We start from the raw sequence: 18662 nt of genomic DNA on the forward strand, positions 1-18662 counted from the left end.
CAACAGCATGCTATCCACTATGATATCCAGTTCATTCCGCACCTGACAAATACAGTGACAGCACATCGTGTTCAAGTAGTTTGTATCTCAAAATGTTGGTATTATGCTAGTAAGTACGCAAATCTTTTCAAGCAGTGATTTTTGCTTATATACATAGCTTTTTGTCATATTATTTTGTTATATATAAAAAATAATTTAATTAATAGAAATTTTTTATTTCAAATATGTATTGTACATATTTCTGCCAGTTATACATTATATCGATGAGTTATAATTCACAGTACATTATATACCTTATTATAATATATACAAGGTATTTTACCAAAGAAAAAGCACTGAAATATATCGAAAAACTGAACCTGGTAGGCAAAAATGTTTCAGACAAAAGTTATATGGCTTGAGGGAGGACGGAAGATGGTATCATTAGTTTGATCTTGGGTGATGTTGAGGTGAGGGCAAGGGCATTTTGAATTTTTTAAACGGAACATCCCATTTTTCATTGCATATTCTTGTAGCTTACCACAAGAGCTTTTCAAAACACTATAATAAAATATTTTTTCGTTAAGTACTTTTCAAAATATAGTGCTTGAAAGTTACAGTACCACTGGCATTAATATCATCTAAGGTGTCTAACTGATGGTTAAAACTTCTTAAATGTTATTCAGAATTATGATTTAGATGATTTGGATGACATTTGCGAGATTAAGGTCATTGGATCTTGTTCCTCCTATTTTCATTTTGCACTAAAAATCTTAAAAATGAAAATAAGAGAAGCAATCTCTAATGACCTTGACATGACAAATGTTATCCAGATCATGATCCTAAACAACATTTAAGAAGTTTTAGCTTTTTTTGGTCAAACACCTTAAATAATACTAACACTGATGATATTGTAATCTTCAAATATTGACTCGAAAAGTACTTAATAAAAAAAATTTTATTACAGTGTTTTGGAAAACTGTAGAGGTAAGTTACGAAAATATACAATGAAATATGAGTTCCATTTAAAAAATTCAAAGTGCCCTGAATTCACCCCGACCTTAACAATGCCAAGGTCGAAATAATGTTGCCATCTTATGTCCCCCCTCAAACCACGTACAACTTTCGTCTAAAATATTTTTGCCTATTAAGTTCAATTTTCGATATATTTTGGTGTTTTGTCTTAGGTGAAATATGATATACGTAGGAAAATATTCGATGAGAAAACTTTCTTGATTGACAAAGACAGTCGTTATCGCGTCTGGAGAATCGACAATACCAGATACGAGTAGAACAACATTTTACCATCGCTGAGCAGTATGTGGACATTCTAGATGGAATCATGCTGCCCAGAGTACGAAGATGCTATAACGAACAAGATCACCTCAGGATTGTCGTCGTGGAAGATAACAATCCAAACCATACCGCTAGGATTACCAGAGTTCAATATGAGGACCATTCAGACATCATACAGTTAAATTTTGGCCTCCAAGATCTCTAGACCTCATTGGAAATCTTTGAGCAACGAGCGTGCATCTACACTGTAAAAAAACTTGGTAAATTTACACATATAATAGATGTAAAAATTACATGATTAGTCCTGTAAAAAATCCTCCTGTATAAAAATCCTGTATAAAAAAAATCATGCAATTTTTTTTACAGAAATTATGTAATTCCATAAAAATTATGTAAATTTGAAAGTAAAAGTATAGATTTCGCTCGTATTAAGCAAAAGCAAGATAAAGAAATCAAGTCAATGATGGAGCCAATTAAGATGTACAAGTACAATTAAAATATTTCTTATGTAAAATCCAAAGAAAAGTACATTTCTTTATATGTAAATTTGCTTTTATTGTGTAAATGTATCTTATTTTATATAAAAAATTACGTAAATAGCAGGATATTTTGAATATTTTCTGTAATTATCCAAATTTTAGTAATATTACGTAATATAACAGTAATTTTTTGCGTATTGCTGTTAAATGTATAATGTTAAATGTATAATAATATATAATAGTGCGAAATGTATTGTCATATTATCGTTCCTATACACATTGTAATTGTACTTCCACAATCTGTTTAGTTACAAACCAAGAAATTATTTTTATTTGCATATTACAAATTTACAAACACATAGACATTTACAACTATTATAGTGGGTCTCAAAATTACCCACTATAATAGTTGTAATTTTACACAAAATTTTTTACAGTGTAGCTTGGGCTGAACTAGCATCCTGTTTATTGCCAGGCAATAGTTAATTCGATGCACTGCAAACTACTAACTGTATTAGCCACCGATGGACACGCTATAAACTTAGAGGTAATGCCAACATATTGCTAAAAGAAATTATACAGAATTATATTATATGTAGAGAGTGAACTGAATATTTACGTAAATAGTATGTACGATATTTTTCAACGAGACCTCTGTTTCATGCTGTATCATCATAAATTTTCATAATTTTCGTTCTTTCCACAGGCTCGGCACGGCATTCTTGGTATGCAAGGAAATGGACGTCCCTCGGTTTCGACGGGTGCTGTGTATTATATAAATGTATTATTATGCATTATCATTATGTATACATTATTTATTTATGTTGTAATAGTTTAGGTATTTTAGCTTTAAAGTTTAGGTTTAATAGCACGTTTCATATATGTTGTATATGCTAAAATATAAAAAAATATTGGATAAAAAATAAAATAAACATTTTTCATGCGCGAATATTTATAAACATGGTAATTATTTAAAATAACCCATCTCCACCTAAAATCTTAATAAAAATATACTCATTCGACGCGTTTTCACTCAAAATGAAAGAATCTGACAGAAAAACTTACTGAATTCGATCACTCGCACTACACTGAATCAGTGCGTGTCAAAAGCTGCTTTACACAAAATGTCTCAATGTAGTGATACAATATAATCAACTTTGACAATGAAATGATACATATATATTTTGTTAAAGGTAAATGTTAAGAAGACCACCATTCCACCTCAAATTTTGATAAAAATATACTCAATCGATGCGTTTTTACACGAAACGAAAGAATCTGGCAGAAAAAAATCGCTCTACCTCGCGAACCAAGATATTAAACGTCAAAGTTGAGAACCATTTAGATTAGGAAATCTGTCACAGCCACGAAATAGTGCGATACAAACATGCGCTGCGGTCGCATTTTCATGCTCTACGTCCACATGCGGATGCGTTTTAGATACTAAAGCCCAAGACACAATGCGAGGGAATAGCGATAGCGGAATAACACGATTTCAATGGGCTCATTCAGCGGACTCAACAGTTGAGTGAGCGCTCGCTGTTATTGGTGTATTCTTTTAGATCATCCAATCATAATTTTAGATCTAGAAGAATACGTCAATAGCAGCGAACGCTCACTCAACTGTTGAGTCCGCTGAATGCAGCCAATCTATCAGAAACTGTCTATTCCGATATATCCGATTTCTGATAGGTTGAAATCATGTTATTCCTATCGCTATTCCCTCGCTCGCGTCTTGGGCTTTATTGGCTGCGGGCCACTTGACGCTACAAACGCTTCGAAGCGTTTGAGGGACCAATCAGAACAAAAAATTTTACGAATTGACCAATCGAAGAATGCTTCGAAGCGTTTGCAGCGTCAAGTGGACCGTAGCCTGTCTCTTATTGGAAAGCTCCCTGTGTCACACCGTGTCATTTGTGTCGCTTGTTGGAATTAAGGCACCCAGTGTTTTTTATTTAGTATTTACATGGAATGTAGAATCGTGTAGGAAAAGAATTGTGCTGAGGAAATCATGATATAAGTAAATCGAAAATCGGAAAATCTGCACACCTTCATATAAGCCATAAATTCACTCAATTTATGGCTTATATGAAGGTGTGCAGATTTTCCGACACCACCAATTTTAGTTTTTGTTTTTCGTCCTTTTTATCGTGTTCTTAAGAGAAAAATTTCATTTTTTATTGAATATAAAGTATTCTCCATATAACTTTTATACAAATTTTATAAATAATGGATAAGTAAAACAGATATTTTTTAAATCAAATTTTATTTTATTTTCTACACATGCATTTCGAGGGAATATAAAGAGGCGATCCAAAGAATAATGTTGCTGTTCAGTTATGAGCATACTGTGGCTGTGTTCCGTTTCACGCACGATGCGCATGATGCATCTTTTATCCTTGTTATTCACCGAATGTTAAACAAGGATAAATGATGCATCATGCGCATCGTGCGTAAAACGGAACGCAGCCCTTATCTACTTGCATCATGACATAGGTGAGTTTTTTAATTCATCGACTGATCGATCGCATTATGTGCAAATGCAGCTTTTTACGGAAAAAACTTACATTTGCCCACAATGCGATTGATCAATCGATGAATTAAAAAACTCGCCTTATTTTTTTGACAATTCATTAAATGCGAATAATTAGTTTGATGATATAAGCTCTGCTAAACAAATATCTAAAATCAATCCTGACAAAAGATTAAATAGCTGTTCTCACTTTTAATATTGCTTGTATATTTCCATATAACAATATTTAAAGAAAATTAACATTGATGATTTATATATCAATTCATTTAATATAGAATAATCCAAGTGACATGTGGACAAGGACACGTCACTAGACTTTAAAAAGATCTCTTTCAATTTTGTCCCAGTTATTAAAAGTTGTACGATCCATTGGGGACAATACTATCGATATATATCCTTTATCATAATTCTTTCCAACGGATACCTTGGAAAGTCGATAATAAATGAATTAAAACTGAAAAGGAAACCCAATATTGAAGGTAACATTTACAAAGTGGGAATAGATGTGCAGTACATTTGGATACTTACCCTTTTTAGGAATTCCTCTGCGCAAATACGTGCTCTAGCATTAACTGATAATTTCATTTCACTTATTTCTCTATCAATTTCTTCCATGAAATGAATAACAAAATCTACTATCTTGTGTTTGTACATTTGTTCTACATGAATATTAGTAATTAAAAAACTAATATCGTAACCCTAAAAATAAATGATACAATATTATGAATCATTAAAGCTTAAAAGCTTACAAATAGATTTATGGGTATTCACTTCTACTGGTTTTCTTCTGAGAATCATAAAATGTTCAGCCCTCATTGTCATGAATCTTGTAAAATTATGACAAAGAATCTTTTCTAGATCATCAGCTTGTTTCACGGCAATACTTATTCTCATACTATTTATACTGGATTCGATCAAGACTTTCTCTTTGTCGTTTCTACTTATCAAGATGGGTGTTAAAAGCAGTTCTTTGCTTGCCCTTACTTCTACTTCGGGCTTGTTATGTTTTTCTACAATTTGAGAGGAGAAATTCTCCAGGCACATAGCGGCAGTAAGTGTACGCCTGACCGCTGTCAAATAGGGCTTTAATGTACCCGACTGTAAAAAATAAATTAAATAAATATCATGAAATATCAAATATTACAATGAGTCATATAACAGTTTCACAATGAGTCGATAGTTTTAGAAGTTGGCTGTTGTTGGCCAACTCTACTGATTTACTGACTACCCTTCAGACTCACCGACAACAAACTACTGGACGCATTGTAGAACCAATAGCCTAGTTTACATCGTGCACTTGATACGGATACTAATTAGTATCTGTCTATTGAATTATCTTAATTTCAGAGATACACGTAACCATATATATGATATGAATATTTAATTAATCATTTTGATGCATATTGTACCAATTTAGTACATCATTCTTAAAATATGTTTGCTGAAATTAAGACAATTCAATAGAAAGTTACTGATTTTATATATATATATATATATAAATCCATAAATATATATATATATATATAGAAGTTTATATGGGATGACATTGGCTAAAAAGGCCAAAACATTTTTACTTGAAATTAGAAATCTACACAAATCGTTATCAGAGCGGATACTTATCTTAGTACATTTTCCATAATCAATACAGTTAAAAGAGCGTTATACTTAGCGTTACAAGTCAAACAAGTTCGATGTTACGGAATAATGTGACTTACCATACTTGCGAAAATTAATTTACAGGTTACAATATAACATTCGCATTAACTAATCGACTTTCAGAAGCCTGGAAAACTTTATACTGTTCTATCTGGCTTGGAAGAACATACGGAAATAACACATTAAATTGGCGAACACACTTTGGCTCACTATTCCGGTTTACGAGTGGGCGAATTCAACGAGCTTGATCTATGCAAAATTCCAAATTAGTAGTTCAACCTTTCTCAAAACCACAGCAATCTCTTTCAATCTCTTTAGCGTATTATTCGATTTGCTGACTCGATCGACTCCGAGTCCATGGTCTGTTCTTTTTAGCTACGAAAGAAGAGTTAACCTATTACCCCGGATCTACAATAGAGTTTTAAGCCTTAAGCCATAAAAAATGGACGAATCATAGTCGATTATTCTCCTCGAATTCGACTGTAATTAGTCAATTTCTTACGACTTAAAGCTTAAAACACCTATTGTAGATCCGGACTTGGCGTTTCGACCCGGCCGGGTTTGCATCAATCTGGATTGGATTAATGGCGTTTTGTGCTCTCCTATTGGTAGAGAGTGTAACGTCAACCAATAGGAAAGATTAATTCCAGATTGGTGCAAACCCGATCGGGCCGAAAACGCTATATGCAAAATTTCAAAAAGGAAATGCAGCTAAAAAGAACAAACCATCAAAAATCGGTTCGAGTCAACCAAGAAGACTAGAACTAAGGAGGATCAACTCGCGTGGTGGGGGTGAGTCAAAAAACGTCCGCGGCTATTCACACGATGTGCAGCGGCACTGCGCATTGTGTGAAAGTCCGATATAAGAGCGACAAAGTGACGATTATAGAACGATAGAGCGACAACTATATAGAGCGACAGAGAGGACTAATGAAGCGCAAGAGTGGGGGAAGTTATCCGTCGCCACTTTTTGCCTCACCCCCACTACCGCTATTGGCACGAGTTGATCCTCCTTAGTTCTAGTCTTCTTGGTTCTAGTCTTCTTGGAGTCAACAAATCAAATACGCTACTACACAATGGCCCTACACAATGGACGCGGAAACGCTTACCATGCGGCAAAATGTGATGCAATAGCCAATAAGCTTACTCCTGAAGCTGATTTTTCATACGCACGCTGTGGCAGCAATTCATTACTATTGGTTAAAAATGTTACATGAGATAACACATTTCCGGCACAAAATACATTTTGCCGCATCTCATTGAAGTTAAACCGGACGAAGAACAAGCAGCAAGGAATTCGAAGCCGAGAAAGTCTGCAATAGTTGCAAAAAATGTGAAAATTGAGTACATTTACAATGAGTACATATAATGAATACATTTTTATTAAGATTTGAAGCGATGGGAGTATTTTAAATAATTACCTGGTTGTCCAAATTGTAATTGTACAGCATCTTTCATTGCAAATATATATTAAATACGTATCTATATATTGCATTTATATTGCGTTTCACTTCATATCAAATATAATGTATTAAATACGTAATTAACGCAATGGATATGAAATATCCAAGTCGAAATACGTACTTAATACATATATAACATGTAGCAGATATATTGTGCATATTTAAGTCGAAATACGTATACATATGTAATATGTAGCAGGTATTGTTATAATCAGTTAAAAATAAAGGAAAATAAGTCTGTTTGTATTTCGCGAGTTGTGTGACAGATGTGGATTCTTCTACCATTACGTATCCAGCTCACATTGAACAGATTTTCATTCAATAAGATTGTATTTAGCAAGAAGGAAAAAACGGAAAAGCGAAAAAGTTTCTTGCGCGTCGGGTAATTGTGCGCATGGGTTGGGTAATTGTGCGCAAAGCAAAAGTCGTAGGAAATGAATGAATTATGGAATGTTGACAAAGAAATCAGAAAATATATTTATTATATTGCAATATAAATATATATTAAATATATTTTAAATATATATTATATATATTAAGCAGAAATACAAAACTAATATAATAATAATACGTATAGACTTTGGCAAAATAAAATGGCAAAATAAAATAATAATGCAAAGAAAAAACGAAAAAAAATTAGTGCTAGTCATATAGTGTATGGAAGATGGGTAATTGTGCGCACTTCAAAATGCTTGCGCACAGTTGCCCGCCTCGACCTGACTCGATATGAAATACAATTAGTTCAATATTTCTTAACCAAACTTAATAAATAACAGACGCACATAATAACATACTTTAATAACGTATGCAACTTTAAACAAACAAATTAAAAATACGAACTTACCACCTTATTTTCTGAATGCTAAAATAACAAGAAAAGATGTGATTTCACTTTTCTGTATTTCTCTGGTTAGCAACGTATTTACGTCGTATCTTTTGTAGTTATATCTTAAGAGGACGATCTCCTGCATAAAAATTTCACCACAGTGATGTCTTCATCCATTGGAAAAGTATCAAACCAGGATGCGCACAATTACCCGCTGCGCATAGTTCTCCCACTTTCCCCTAATACATTTAAAACAAGTTAACTATATACAATAGGTTTAACACGTGTTTATAGCTAGGATATAATAAATAGTAAGCAAAAGTAAAAGAAATATTTATCTTTATTTTTAAAAATATATCTTATATTTTTATACGTGTACAATGCATGAACAATAAACTTAGAAGCATAAAAAAATAAACTTTTTAAACAAAGCATGTAAGGCCCGCAGATAGCAACGTGTCTGTCTTGTTGCTGGCATGTTGCTTGCTAAGTATGCATTGCTAAGTATGTGTTGCTACCAGAATTGCAACAACTGAGTCCTCATTTGTTGGCAACTTGATGCCTTCACGATATGATAACATTGAGTAGAAACTTACCAGCAATTTGCCGACAACATTAAAATCGTCATCATCAAAATTCGTACTATTGCCATCATGTTGCTATAATATGTAGCATCATAAAATGCTGTCATATTGCCGACAATACAAGATAACATTGGCTGCGTTCAGCAGAGAAAGCAACTTTGCAACTGTTGTAAAATTCTTCAATATGATTGGTTTATACGTTTAGATCTATAAGGAACCAAAAGCAAGAACGCAGCCATTGACGCAGCTATCTTGCTGTTAAACTGCTGGCAATACATATACGCATTGTTATCTGTATGTTGCTACAATGTCGGTATATTCGAAATCGTTGAAGACAAATCTACGTCAAGTTGCCAGCATCATAAACAATCACAGATTTGTGCGATTTTGCTGAGACACACTTTGCTATCTGGGAGGAATATAATTAAAAAATAGAACTCTACTATGCATATATTTTAATTGCATTTGATGTTTAGTTCGCATTAACATGCATAAAATTATATTATATATCAAATGGATATTAAACTTTGAAATACAAAAAAGGAAGATGAACTTTTAAATAAAGAAAATATAATTCGAATTACGAACAAGAAACCTTAGTTTAAAAATAATATAAAAATTATAATTTGAATTACAAACAAGAAATTTGGCTTAAAAATAATAAAACATTATATATCAAGGTTGTCGATCAACATTTGATTATTATACACATGATTCATTATCAACCGATTTTGCTTCTAGAGTATTGTTATATTCATGAATAAATTTTGCCACAACAGTAGAATAACTTTGTAAAGAAATAGATAATTATAAGAATTTTGTGGTTGATATATTTAAGAATATTTGCGTAACAACAAGTTGAATACTCTATTATGCACTTAAAAGGCATACAATAACTCTGCTTCGTCCGCTACAATATATGTTGCTGCAGTTTCTTCATCGACTATACATCACCACGCGTGGAGCTTCTTCTTTTTTAAATTTCTGTTAAACACATAACCTTTTTTAATAAATTTTCAATTACTTTATATTACATATACAATAGCGTCCATAAATATTTTGAAACTAATACTTTTGTTGCATTTAACAAAAAGTTAAGTATATTAATGAAAAAAAATCGTAAAAAGTTTTCGATCATGCATTTTGAGGTGCAAAAAGAGAACTTTAAATCTGCGTTTGATTCTTTTTCTATAACATTTTGTCCCTAAATTATGTTAAATTAAAAATTAATATTTTTTGTAATGTTTTTATTATTTGAACTGGTTTGATGAAACATCATCGGACAAAATTTTAATTATTTTAAAATAGGCTTAAAAAATGCTATTTGAAAAAAATTGATACGATGATTTTTCGCGAAAGTGTCGATTTTTTTTGTAGTGTAAAATATTATCTAAACATTTACTTTTCTAAAATGTTTTTTAAAATTAAAAGGCTAACTGAAAGAAGACAAAAGAGAAAAAATGTTTAATTGTGCCTATAACGATTAAAGCTGGATCTTAGATGTTTAAATAATTTCTACAAGACTATAATGTTGGCTGCTTTCCTTTTAGAAGACACAAATCGACACAGTTTAATACACTCGAACACAGTTTGCCACATTTAAATGGAACGCGATATGTGTAGTGTGCGTGCGAACTTTTATATATAATATCTCTAACCTTTTAAAAGATTTTAATCAAAGATAATCAAAAAAACAGAACAAAATGATAGAAACTGGTTTACGTATTCTGATATTGTTAAATTCGTCAAAATCGCACTTGACATACTCTGACTTTCCTCCCTAACAGAGACAAAGTGTGTCGATTAAGTTTGAACAAAATTGTAAATGGAAAGTGACGTGCGTCGATTTGTGTCAAGTGTGTCGACTGTATCACCTAAAAGGAAAGCAGTCATACTTACACATATGTAGTCATTTGAGCTGCGCACCAAATTAATTTTCCGGACTTAAAAACACAACTAAACTACTGTAGTAATATCATAAATTAAATTGATAAGCAATTTAATAATTTGATGCTCAATCCCTGCTGCAAATTCTTACAAGAAAAATTCTTGTGAGATCTTCCAAGAAAATTTTCACATACAAATTTCGGACAGGATCGTATACAAAATCGTATAAGAATATATCGCATACGATACCTGTGAATAAATCAAGAATCTTGCATGAATCTTACATCCTTGTTGCATGAATCTTACACGCATATGTTACATGAATCTTGCGCGCAGATTACGTGAATCTTGCGCTCATGTAACGTGAATCTTGCAAGAATATAATTGGAGTGTCATTATGAAAATATTACAAGAATATTATTGGAATTTGGTGTGATTTATTGCTCATATTCTAGTAAATAAAATGGAATGGAACAGGCAAGAAGTTGAATGGAATTTAAAAGAATTCATTTTGGTTAAAAATTAATTCTTTTTACACAAATTGAATAACGGCTTTTCAACTAAATCAAACTTAATTTAGGAAAGAGGTGCATAGAAAGTCTACGCTAGTTATTATAGCGAAATTACAATTTATCAATTCATTAAGACAGTGATAATATACGTTTACAATGATAATGTACGTTTCGACCTTTTATTCAGTAATCTTCAATATTCTAACAAATTTTTTAATTTTTCTTCATTCTTTTTCATTTCATATATTCAATCCACTTTCTGTTCATTCAATAATTCCAATTCGTTTACTGGGATGATCGATAACTTTATTACTTTGGAGCGATCATATAAAGAAAATATTCCTTAAGAGTATCTTATTAGGCTAAAGCAATTAAAATCTTTTCATTGCGATATAAATCGTCGTGTACGAATCATGCCAGATCCCAACTTGAAAGATGAATTATTTCGTAACTATATGCTTTTTAAAACTGACACATGATCTTTCATGTAACACTTAGGAATTATACATAATTAATACCATATTCTTAGATGATCCTGTAAAGAAATTATTTTTTAAGAGTTTCTTATAAGGTTAAGGCAAGATCTTTTCATTGTGATAGAAATCGTCGTGTACGATTCATTCCAGATTCCTAAGGTCATTAAAGATTACTGGTGAGATTCATGTATAAATTATATAAGATTCTTATATGATCATGTATGTTCATTTAATAATCTTGATTGATCACATACAACTCTTTTAAGATCTGGTACAAAAATTTTCAACAGGGATCCTATTAGTGATATGTTAATGTGCTGAAAATCTGTAAATTTTATTGCGAAAAATATTATCTCGGCTCGAACATGGATCTCTAGCATTCCGTGTGAGCGTCCTAAAATCACCGAAGCCTTAGTAATATTGTCCGTAATAACCGATATGTAGAAACATAACGCATTTTTCAGACAGCGTGTATAAACAATAATAAACAATTTATTAAAACCTTATAATGTAAACATACAATCCAGATAGCACAAAATACTAAAAGATAACGAAAAGAGATCTTTCTTAAGTTGCCTTTTTGAAAAAGCGAAAAAAATGTCTGAAAGATGACGAAAAGACATCGTTTTTAGATTGTCTTTTAAGCAAGACGAAAAGATGTCTATAAGACATCTTTTGTTGAAAAGATAACTCTAAAAAAGACATCTTTTCGTTATCTTTCTATGGTTGTCATTTTCGCAAAGCAAAAAGATATCAACTGAAAGATATCTTTTCGTAAAGATATCTTTTAAAGACATTACCGAAAAGACAACATGAAAAAGATATCTTTCCGTTATTTTGGAACTTTTTATCACTCACTCGCGAGCAGTACGTGGGATCACCAGACGGACATGGTGGAGTTCAGTTTCTTGTGTTTGAAAATTATACAAGATAGAATAAAAGGTGCGCAGTATTATGAGAAATTTTACTCGTGTTCTCTAATGAACACTAATAATATATTTTTTTGAAATCGAGTTCCCCAAAGGGGAGAATGAAAGATAGTGGCTCTTGCATATATAGGACACGGCAAACATTACAGGACTCAGAAATAGAATGTATATTGTTAGTCATACAATTTCATTTCGTTTTATGTAAAAATTAATTTAGGAATTCGATGTTATTAAACATTATATGTCGCAATGCGATCTGTCATCTTTTAGTCATCTTTTTGTTGACTATATTCTTTCACTAAAAGATATTTTTATAACAATTTAGTCATCTTTTAGACGAGTTTATGCTCTCTGGGAAGCTTCTGAAACAGCCTATTGGTACAAAATCGTGACAGAGATGAAAGTAATATGTAACGAAACGCTCTACGAACAGCCATATGGTGCAGTAACTTTATAACAAACATGTACGTTGTTCGTCACTCAATGCTTCATGTTTATTAAATGACATTAATGAGATTATACAATAGTGTCTGCCCATCAGTCACAATCTACAACACAATTCGCCATTCGCCAACCGACGCGATTAGTATTGATGAATTTGATAAGATGATATGTAAATGGCACATTATGTTCTATATTTTGATGTAATGAAAATTAATTGAAAAAAGTTTCTAAGCCTTTAAATTTTCTTTGGCTCATTTTGTATAAATTTCATACTTACATCTTGAGCCTTTGTATTCTCCGTTTTAATCTTTTTAAGTTTCTCCTCTATTATTTTGAGTTCATCCATTTCTTTTTGGATTTTACGGTTTATTTCATATTTAGCCAGTGCTTGTGCCAATGGTCCTAGCTCTCCTTTCATCGCAGCATTTATCGTCGCCTATTTATAAAAAAAAATTTTTTTTTATTAAATGTGTAATGGTTTAGTGTACAAATTATGCAAATTCTTACATCTCGTCGCCTTTTGGCATCGTTGGATGTACCTATCGGATCTGTGTCGGTCTGAGGTCCTAGTTCAATAAGAATTTGAAAATCCGCGTGTTCACCTAATCGAAAACCCACGCCGAATCTGGAATCGGTTCCTGTAGATTTCATAATAAACATTGATATAAGTTAACAAGGATTATGTAACAAGGTAAAGTTATATTATTAACTTATGATATACTTAACTTTTTTGATAGGTGATATATTGGAATATATTAAACTTAGAATCGTCGGAAGCTCTTCTGGTATAATTAGGCTTGTTACATCTGTGAATTTTATTTTTATATCAATTTTTAATCGTCAGATATAAATGAATTATATCGCCAACTATTTTGATTAATTAATCACATTATATGTATAAGCACATATACATAATCAGTAGAAAAATAGAAACTCACTTACACCTGTAGTTTCCACACAATATCATTATTCATATACAAAAGCTTTTCGAAGTTAAAGCAGAGCAAGTCATTCATATACAAAAATTTTTCGCAATTAAAGTAGAACAACTTACGATAACATCAAAATGACATTGAACGACATTAAGGATCTTACGATAACATCAAAATGACATTAAATGACATTAAGAATCTTGATTGATCAAAAAATGACTTTTAGGAAACATTTTAGAGCCATTTTAACATCATGATGATTTTGTTCTGTTTAAATATGTTTTTCAATTTATTGTATATAATAGATTTTAGAAACATTTCTGTTGAAACATTTCATATGACATATTGCAGGATACTTTCAGAATTGTTGCACATGAGATGTGAAAGATTGAAACATTTCTAAAAATTTTCTGCAACAATCGGTGCTGTATGAGTATAAACAAATTTATACAAAAAAATGCATTTTTCCAAATTTAATTCATTTGTGGCAGATTTTGACAATAAACATGCATTGCAAATCATTGTTTCCAATCTTTTTGAGATCGCTGAATTCAAATTCGCCATCAGATTTTTTAAAATTCAAAATGGCGGATCCAATATGGCGGCCAAAACTACAAAAAAGTGATTATTTTTGCAATTGGTCAATTGCTATTGCATTGAATCAGTCATTTTTAACACTATAAATTATTATTGTTAATATATTTGAGAACAATGAGTTTGAATTGGCCATTAAATTACTTGCATCAGAAAATCGTCAATCATCGTTAATCATCAAACGAAAAATTGTCAATTTACTGAATCGCCGTCTATGGTCCACCATCTTGGATTTGATTTTTTTTGTAATTCGACCCCAGATTCAGCGGCCTCGAAAACCTAAGAAACCACCTTCCTATAATGATTGCTACATCCCCTAAATTTCGTGACTGAAAGGGTTAAGATGCTAATACAGTTCTCGGATTGACTTATGACATCTTAAGACTGTACTTAAGACAGTTTTAAATACAAGAATCGACTATGAATATCGGCCTGTTTCGCGTTGTGAAATTGATACTGAATTTTTCCTTGTTTAACATACTTTATAATGTGTATCTTAGGTTTTCTTTCTATAGAAAGAGAAACATAAAGTATGTTAAACAAGGAAAGATTCAATACCAACTTTTTTTCTCAATAGTGCTATTTAGGAATATTGCATACGTGCTATTTAGGAATATTGCATACGAAACAAATGATATACTTACGGTCGTAGAAGACTAACAAAAGCAGCAACTGTGAAACCAGGGTCTTCACGATCATTTTAAAGAAGAAATCTCTGCGTGCACACCGATTATTCATATTCAAGTGCGTTTAATTTCAATAGCTGTTCTATATATAACTAAATATGACAAATAAAGATTAATTTTTAGGGCAATTAGGTATTATTTTTTAATTATCTAAGGTACTATTGAACTATTGTACTGTAAATTTTATTTTAATTTTTTCATACTGCTTATACAAATTTTATTACATTCGTAAATAATGTTAATCTTAAACTGAGAAAAATGTAATAAATAAGAACAGACTAAAATAAAAAAAATACTTTTTTATAAAATAATTTTTTATTTTATTATAATTAGAAAAATAAATATATGTATTTCTTTTTGAATAACAATATTTAAATGGCACTTTTATAGGCTAATATTATACTCTGACAGTTAAGCAGAATTTACTGAGCCAGAACTAATGTCAAGTCATAATAATAATTCTACGAATTAAAATAATATCCCGACATAATAATAATTCCAAATTTTTATTATATCTCCAACACAATCAATTTGATATTGAAATCGTGTCTAAATTAAAATGAAAACAATTTTTACGTCGACATAATTTTAATTCGTCGAATTATTATTATTATTATTATTGTATTGCAACATAATTTCAATTCAAGAAATATAAATTTGTGCTTTTTAATATTAGTCTCAGGAAACACCCGGGAAAAAATGTTTTATATATAATTAAAATATTTTTTCCCGGGCATTATTTTATGCTATAAAAAGTAAAAAATGGCTTGTCATTTATTCATTAATGATGTTAAAAACTTAAATTTTCCAAACTAAAATTATATCGCGACATTATAAACAAAACAAAAAAATATTCTGCGTTTTTGGAACATGAACCATATTCTAATACGGTCAAATATATTTTGAATTGTCAATCATCGATCATTAAACACTACATTCTTGAGTTCTTTGAATGTTTTATTCTGTTGAAGTGAAAGATCCTTTGGAGCGATCTTCATCTTCAACGCGTTCTGTGCCTTCTTTGAACATTTTATACCTCAAAAATTGTTCTTGTTCTTGACATACATTCATCATCGAAACACTTCCACAATGAAATTTCGTTCCGAAGACAAAAAATTTTATGCAAATTCTTTGCTCAGCAAAATTCGGCATGTTAAAAATTACCAGAAGTACTTTTTCTCAGTTAAGCGTTTATTTTTGGTAAATATCGACAATAAGGGACCCAGTTCGGATGACCTTGACCTTGACATATATTGTCAAGGTCATGATCCTGAGTGATCTTCAGATGGTTTTTCTTCAGTTGGTGCTCGTCCTTCATTTAAAAGTTATTACCAAAAAAGTTCCAAACAAAAGCGAGGTCTACCCCACAATTATACATATATAACATAAACGTTAAATGTATATAAGATATTCAAAAATAAGATATTAATACGTCAAAAATTAATTTATTGAATATAACTTACTCATGATTTCAAAAAATGCGTCTATACGTTTATCAAATGTGAAAAATAATGTCAACATTAGTACTCAACCTCCCTCATTAGTATTCTCATCCCCGCTCTCCCCTGAAAAGGGGCGCGCGACTCTTACCTTCGACTCTCATCCGCCCCTTCCTCTGTTTGGGAATCTTTTCCACGCAAATCAACTCTTCCCTCTGCATAAGGGGCACACGATTTCCATAAGTCCGGATCTACAATAGGTGTTTTAAGACTTAAGCCATAAGAAATTGACCAATTACAGTCGAATCCGAGAGGAATAATTGATTCATCCATATCTTATGGCTTAAGGCTTAAAATCCTATTGTAGATCCGGGGTAATTGAACAGTTGCATAACGTTGGAACACATGTGCAACTTGTGCACTTTTGTTTTTAAAGCGGGAAATCTATTTTAAAGTAGAGATTTTTTTGTTTTTAAAGCAGGAAATCTATTTTGAAGCAGAGATTTTTTGTTTTTAAAACAGGAAATTTATTTTAAAGCAGAGATTTTTGTTTTTAAAGCAGGAAATCTATTTTAAAGCAGAGATTTTTTTGTTTTTAAAGCAGAAAATCTATTTTATAAAACAAAGAATTCTCGTGTTATATAATAGAACCATTTTTTATTAATAACTTTTTAACGAAGGACGAGCACCAACTAAAATCATTTGAAGGTCACACAGGATCATGACCTTGATAACATATGTCAAGGTCAAGCTCATCCGAGTTGAGTCCTCTATTGTTGATATTTATCGATACCAGATAGTTTGCGGGTAAACAGAATTTGTTTACTATTTTTAATTCAGACCATGGAACTTTATAAACTTCGTTCAAAATTTTCAGATTTGACCGATTTCTATTTGTATCCGTATAGCTCCATAAAATATCAGCCAAATCGAAATCTCAATTACCATTCGCGAAAGTAGAAATTTCAAGCTGTAAAATACATTTTTAAACATCTCGATGCGATGATTTTTGACGAAGTTATACTGTCTTAAAATTTGCCTATTTTGGGGGGGGGGGGATAAAATAGGTAATGTTTTAATTTTACTGTTGAGTATACATATATGTCTCAAAAACACAAAGCTACCAATTTACGCATAATTATATGTGAAAAAATATGAAAAAAAACTGCAAAAAGACAGATATATGTACTCGTGTGTATATATATACAGGGTGTTTCCAAATTAAATCGCAAAACTTCGGGAGCGTGTAGAGGAGTAAAAAACTAAGAAAAAAAGTCCTATAGACATATGCTCGTTTTTGCTCCGTTTCAGAGAAATCGAAAAAAAATGTTTTTTTTACCTGCAAGATTAAATGGGGACCGTTTTCTAAATTTCTTGGAGAATGAATTTTCTGACTATTTAGAAAACATCCCATTACAACAACGTACTGAAATGTGGTTTCAATTAGATGGATGCCCTGCTCATTACAGCAGAGTCGCTAGAACCTGGTTAGATAGAAAATTCCCACAACGATGGATTGGACGTGGAGGAGCAGTACATTGGGCAACTCGTTCGCCCGACTTAACGCCATTAGATTTCTATGCATGGGGTACTCTGAAGCAAGAAGTTTATTCTTCGCCTATTCAATCAGAGCAACATTTGAGAAATCGTATCGTAGCTGCAGCGAACAGAATATCGCAAGAACAGTGCCTGGCTGCTACAAGAGCCGTGTTTGACAGATGCAATGCTTGTATTGCTGCAAGAGGTGCACATTTCGAACAAAATCTTCATTAAAAAGTTTATAAATAAAATAATTAAAATAATAAATTAAATATATTTTTTTCTTTTTTCGTGATTTCCTGCGAAACAAAGCAAAAAGGAGCATATGTCTATAGGACTTTTTTTCTTAGTTTTTTACTCCTCTACACGCTCCCGAAGTTTTGCCATTTAATTTGGAAACACCCTGTA

At 31.6% G+C, this 18662-nt stretch overlaps 2 protein-coding genes and 2 long non-coding RNA genes across 9 annotated transcripts in view; 2 read left to right on the top strand and 2 right to left on the bottom strand.

The window, feature by feature from the left end:
* The window catches only part of LOC108724184 (uncharacterized), a 17898-nt gene extending 7099 nt beyond the window's left edge, over positions 1-10799 (top strand). The window contains exons 2-3 of the long non-coding RNA XR_001936680.1: positions 4468-4469; positions 10787-10799. This is a non-coding gene — a long non-coding RNA (uncharacterized lncRNA). The remainder of the gene's footprint in view (positions 1-4467; positions 4470-10786) is intronic.
* Positions 24-2544, top strand: LOC108724185 (uncharacterized). 2 transcript variants are annotated; one of them, XR_001936682.1, is made up of 4 exons: positions 24-109; positions 1314-1535; positions 2192-2301; positions 2461-2544. It is a non-coding gene; the product is annotated as an uncharacterized lncRNA (long non-coding RNA). The 2 variants fall into 2 exon arrangements; XR_001936681.1 differs by lacking the exon at positions 24-109 and having other exon boundaries at positions 1027-1535.
* On the bottom strand, positions 4474-6355 carry Arpc4 (Actin-related protein 2/3 complex, subunit 4). 2 transcript variants are annotated; one of them, XM_018450411.1, is made up of 4 exons: positions 6003-6355; positions 5059-5385; positions 4816-4986; positions 4474-4711 (listed from the first exon to the last, which is right to left on the bottom strand). In XM_018450411.1, exons 1-4 carry the CDS (start codon positions 6003-6005, stop codon positions 4598-4600), a joined length of 615 nt encoding a protein of 204 aa, XP_018305913.1. In that variant the 5' UTR covers positions 6006-6355; the 3' UTR covers positions 4474-4597. The 2 variants fall into 2 exon arrangements, with proteins under 2 accessions (XP_018305913.1, XP_018305914.1); XM_018450412.1 differs by having other exon boundaries at positions 4623-4741; positions 6003-6342.
* The window catches only part of snsl (snustorr snarlik), a 9884-nt gene continuing 792 nt past the window's right edge, over positions 9571-18662 (bottom strand). The window contains exons 2-6 of one of the 4 annotated variants that reach the window (XM_018450408.1): positions 15235-15305; positions 13790-13870; positions 13572-13702; positions 13342-13500; positions 9571-9800 (exon numbers count right to left, since the gene is read on the bottom strand). In XM_018450408.1, the coding sequence (XP_018305910.1) occupies positions 9753-9800; positions 13342-13500; positions 13572-13702; positions 13790-13870; positions 15235-15305 (490 nt within the window). In that variant the 3' untranslated portion in view covers positions 9571-9752. Of the gene's footprint in view, positions 9803-12978; positions 13169-13298; positions 13501-13571; positions 13703-13789; positions 13871-15234; positions 15369-18662 lie in introns of those variants that run through there. The other 3 variants (XM_018450409.1, XM_018450406.1, XM_018450410.1) reach the window with 3 other exon arrangements.

This window comes from Mycetomoellerius zeteki, unplaced genomic scaffold, assembly GCF_001594055.1.
Source record: "Mycetomoellerius zeteki isolate Tzet28-1 unplaced genomic scaffold, Tzet1.0 scaffold28, whole genome shotgun sequence".
NCBI classification, from domain to species: Eukaryota; Metazoa; Arthropoda; class Insecta; order Hymenoptera; family Formicidae; genus Mycetomoellerius; species Mycetomoellerius zeteki.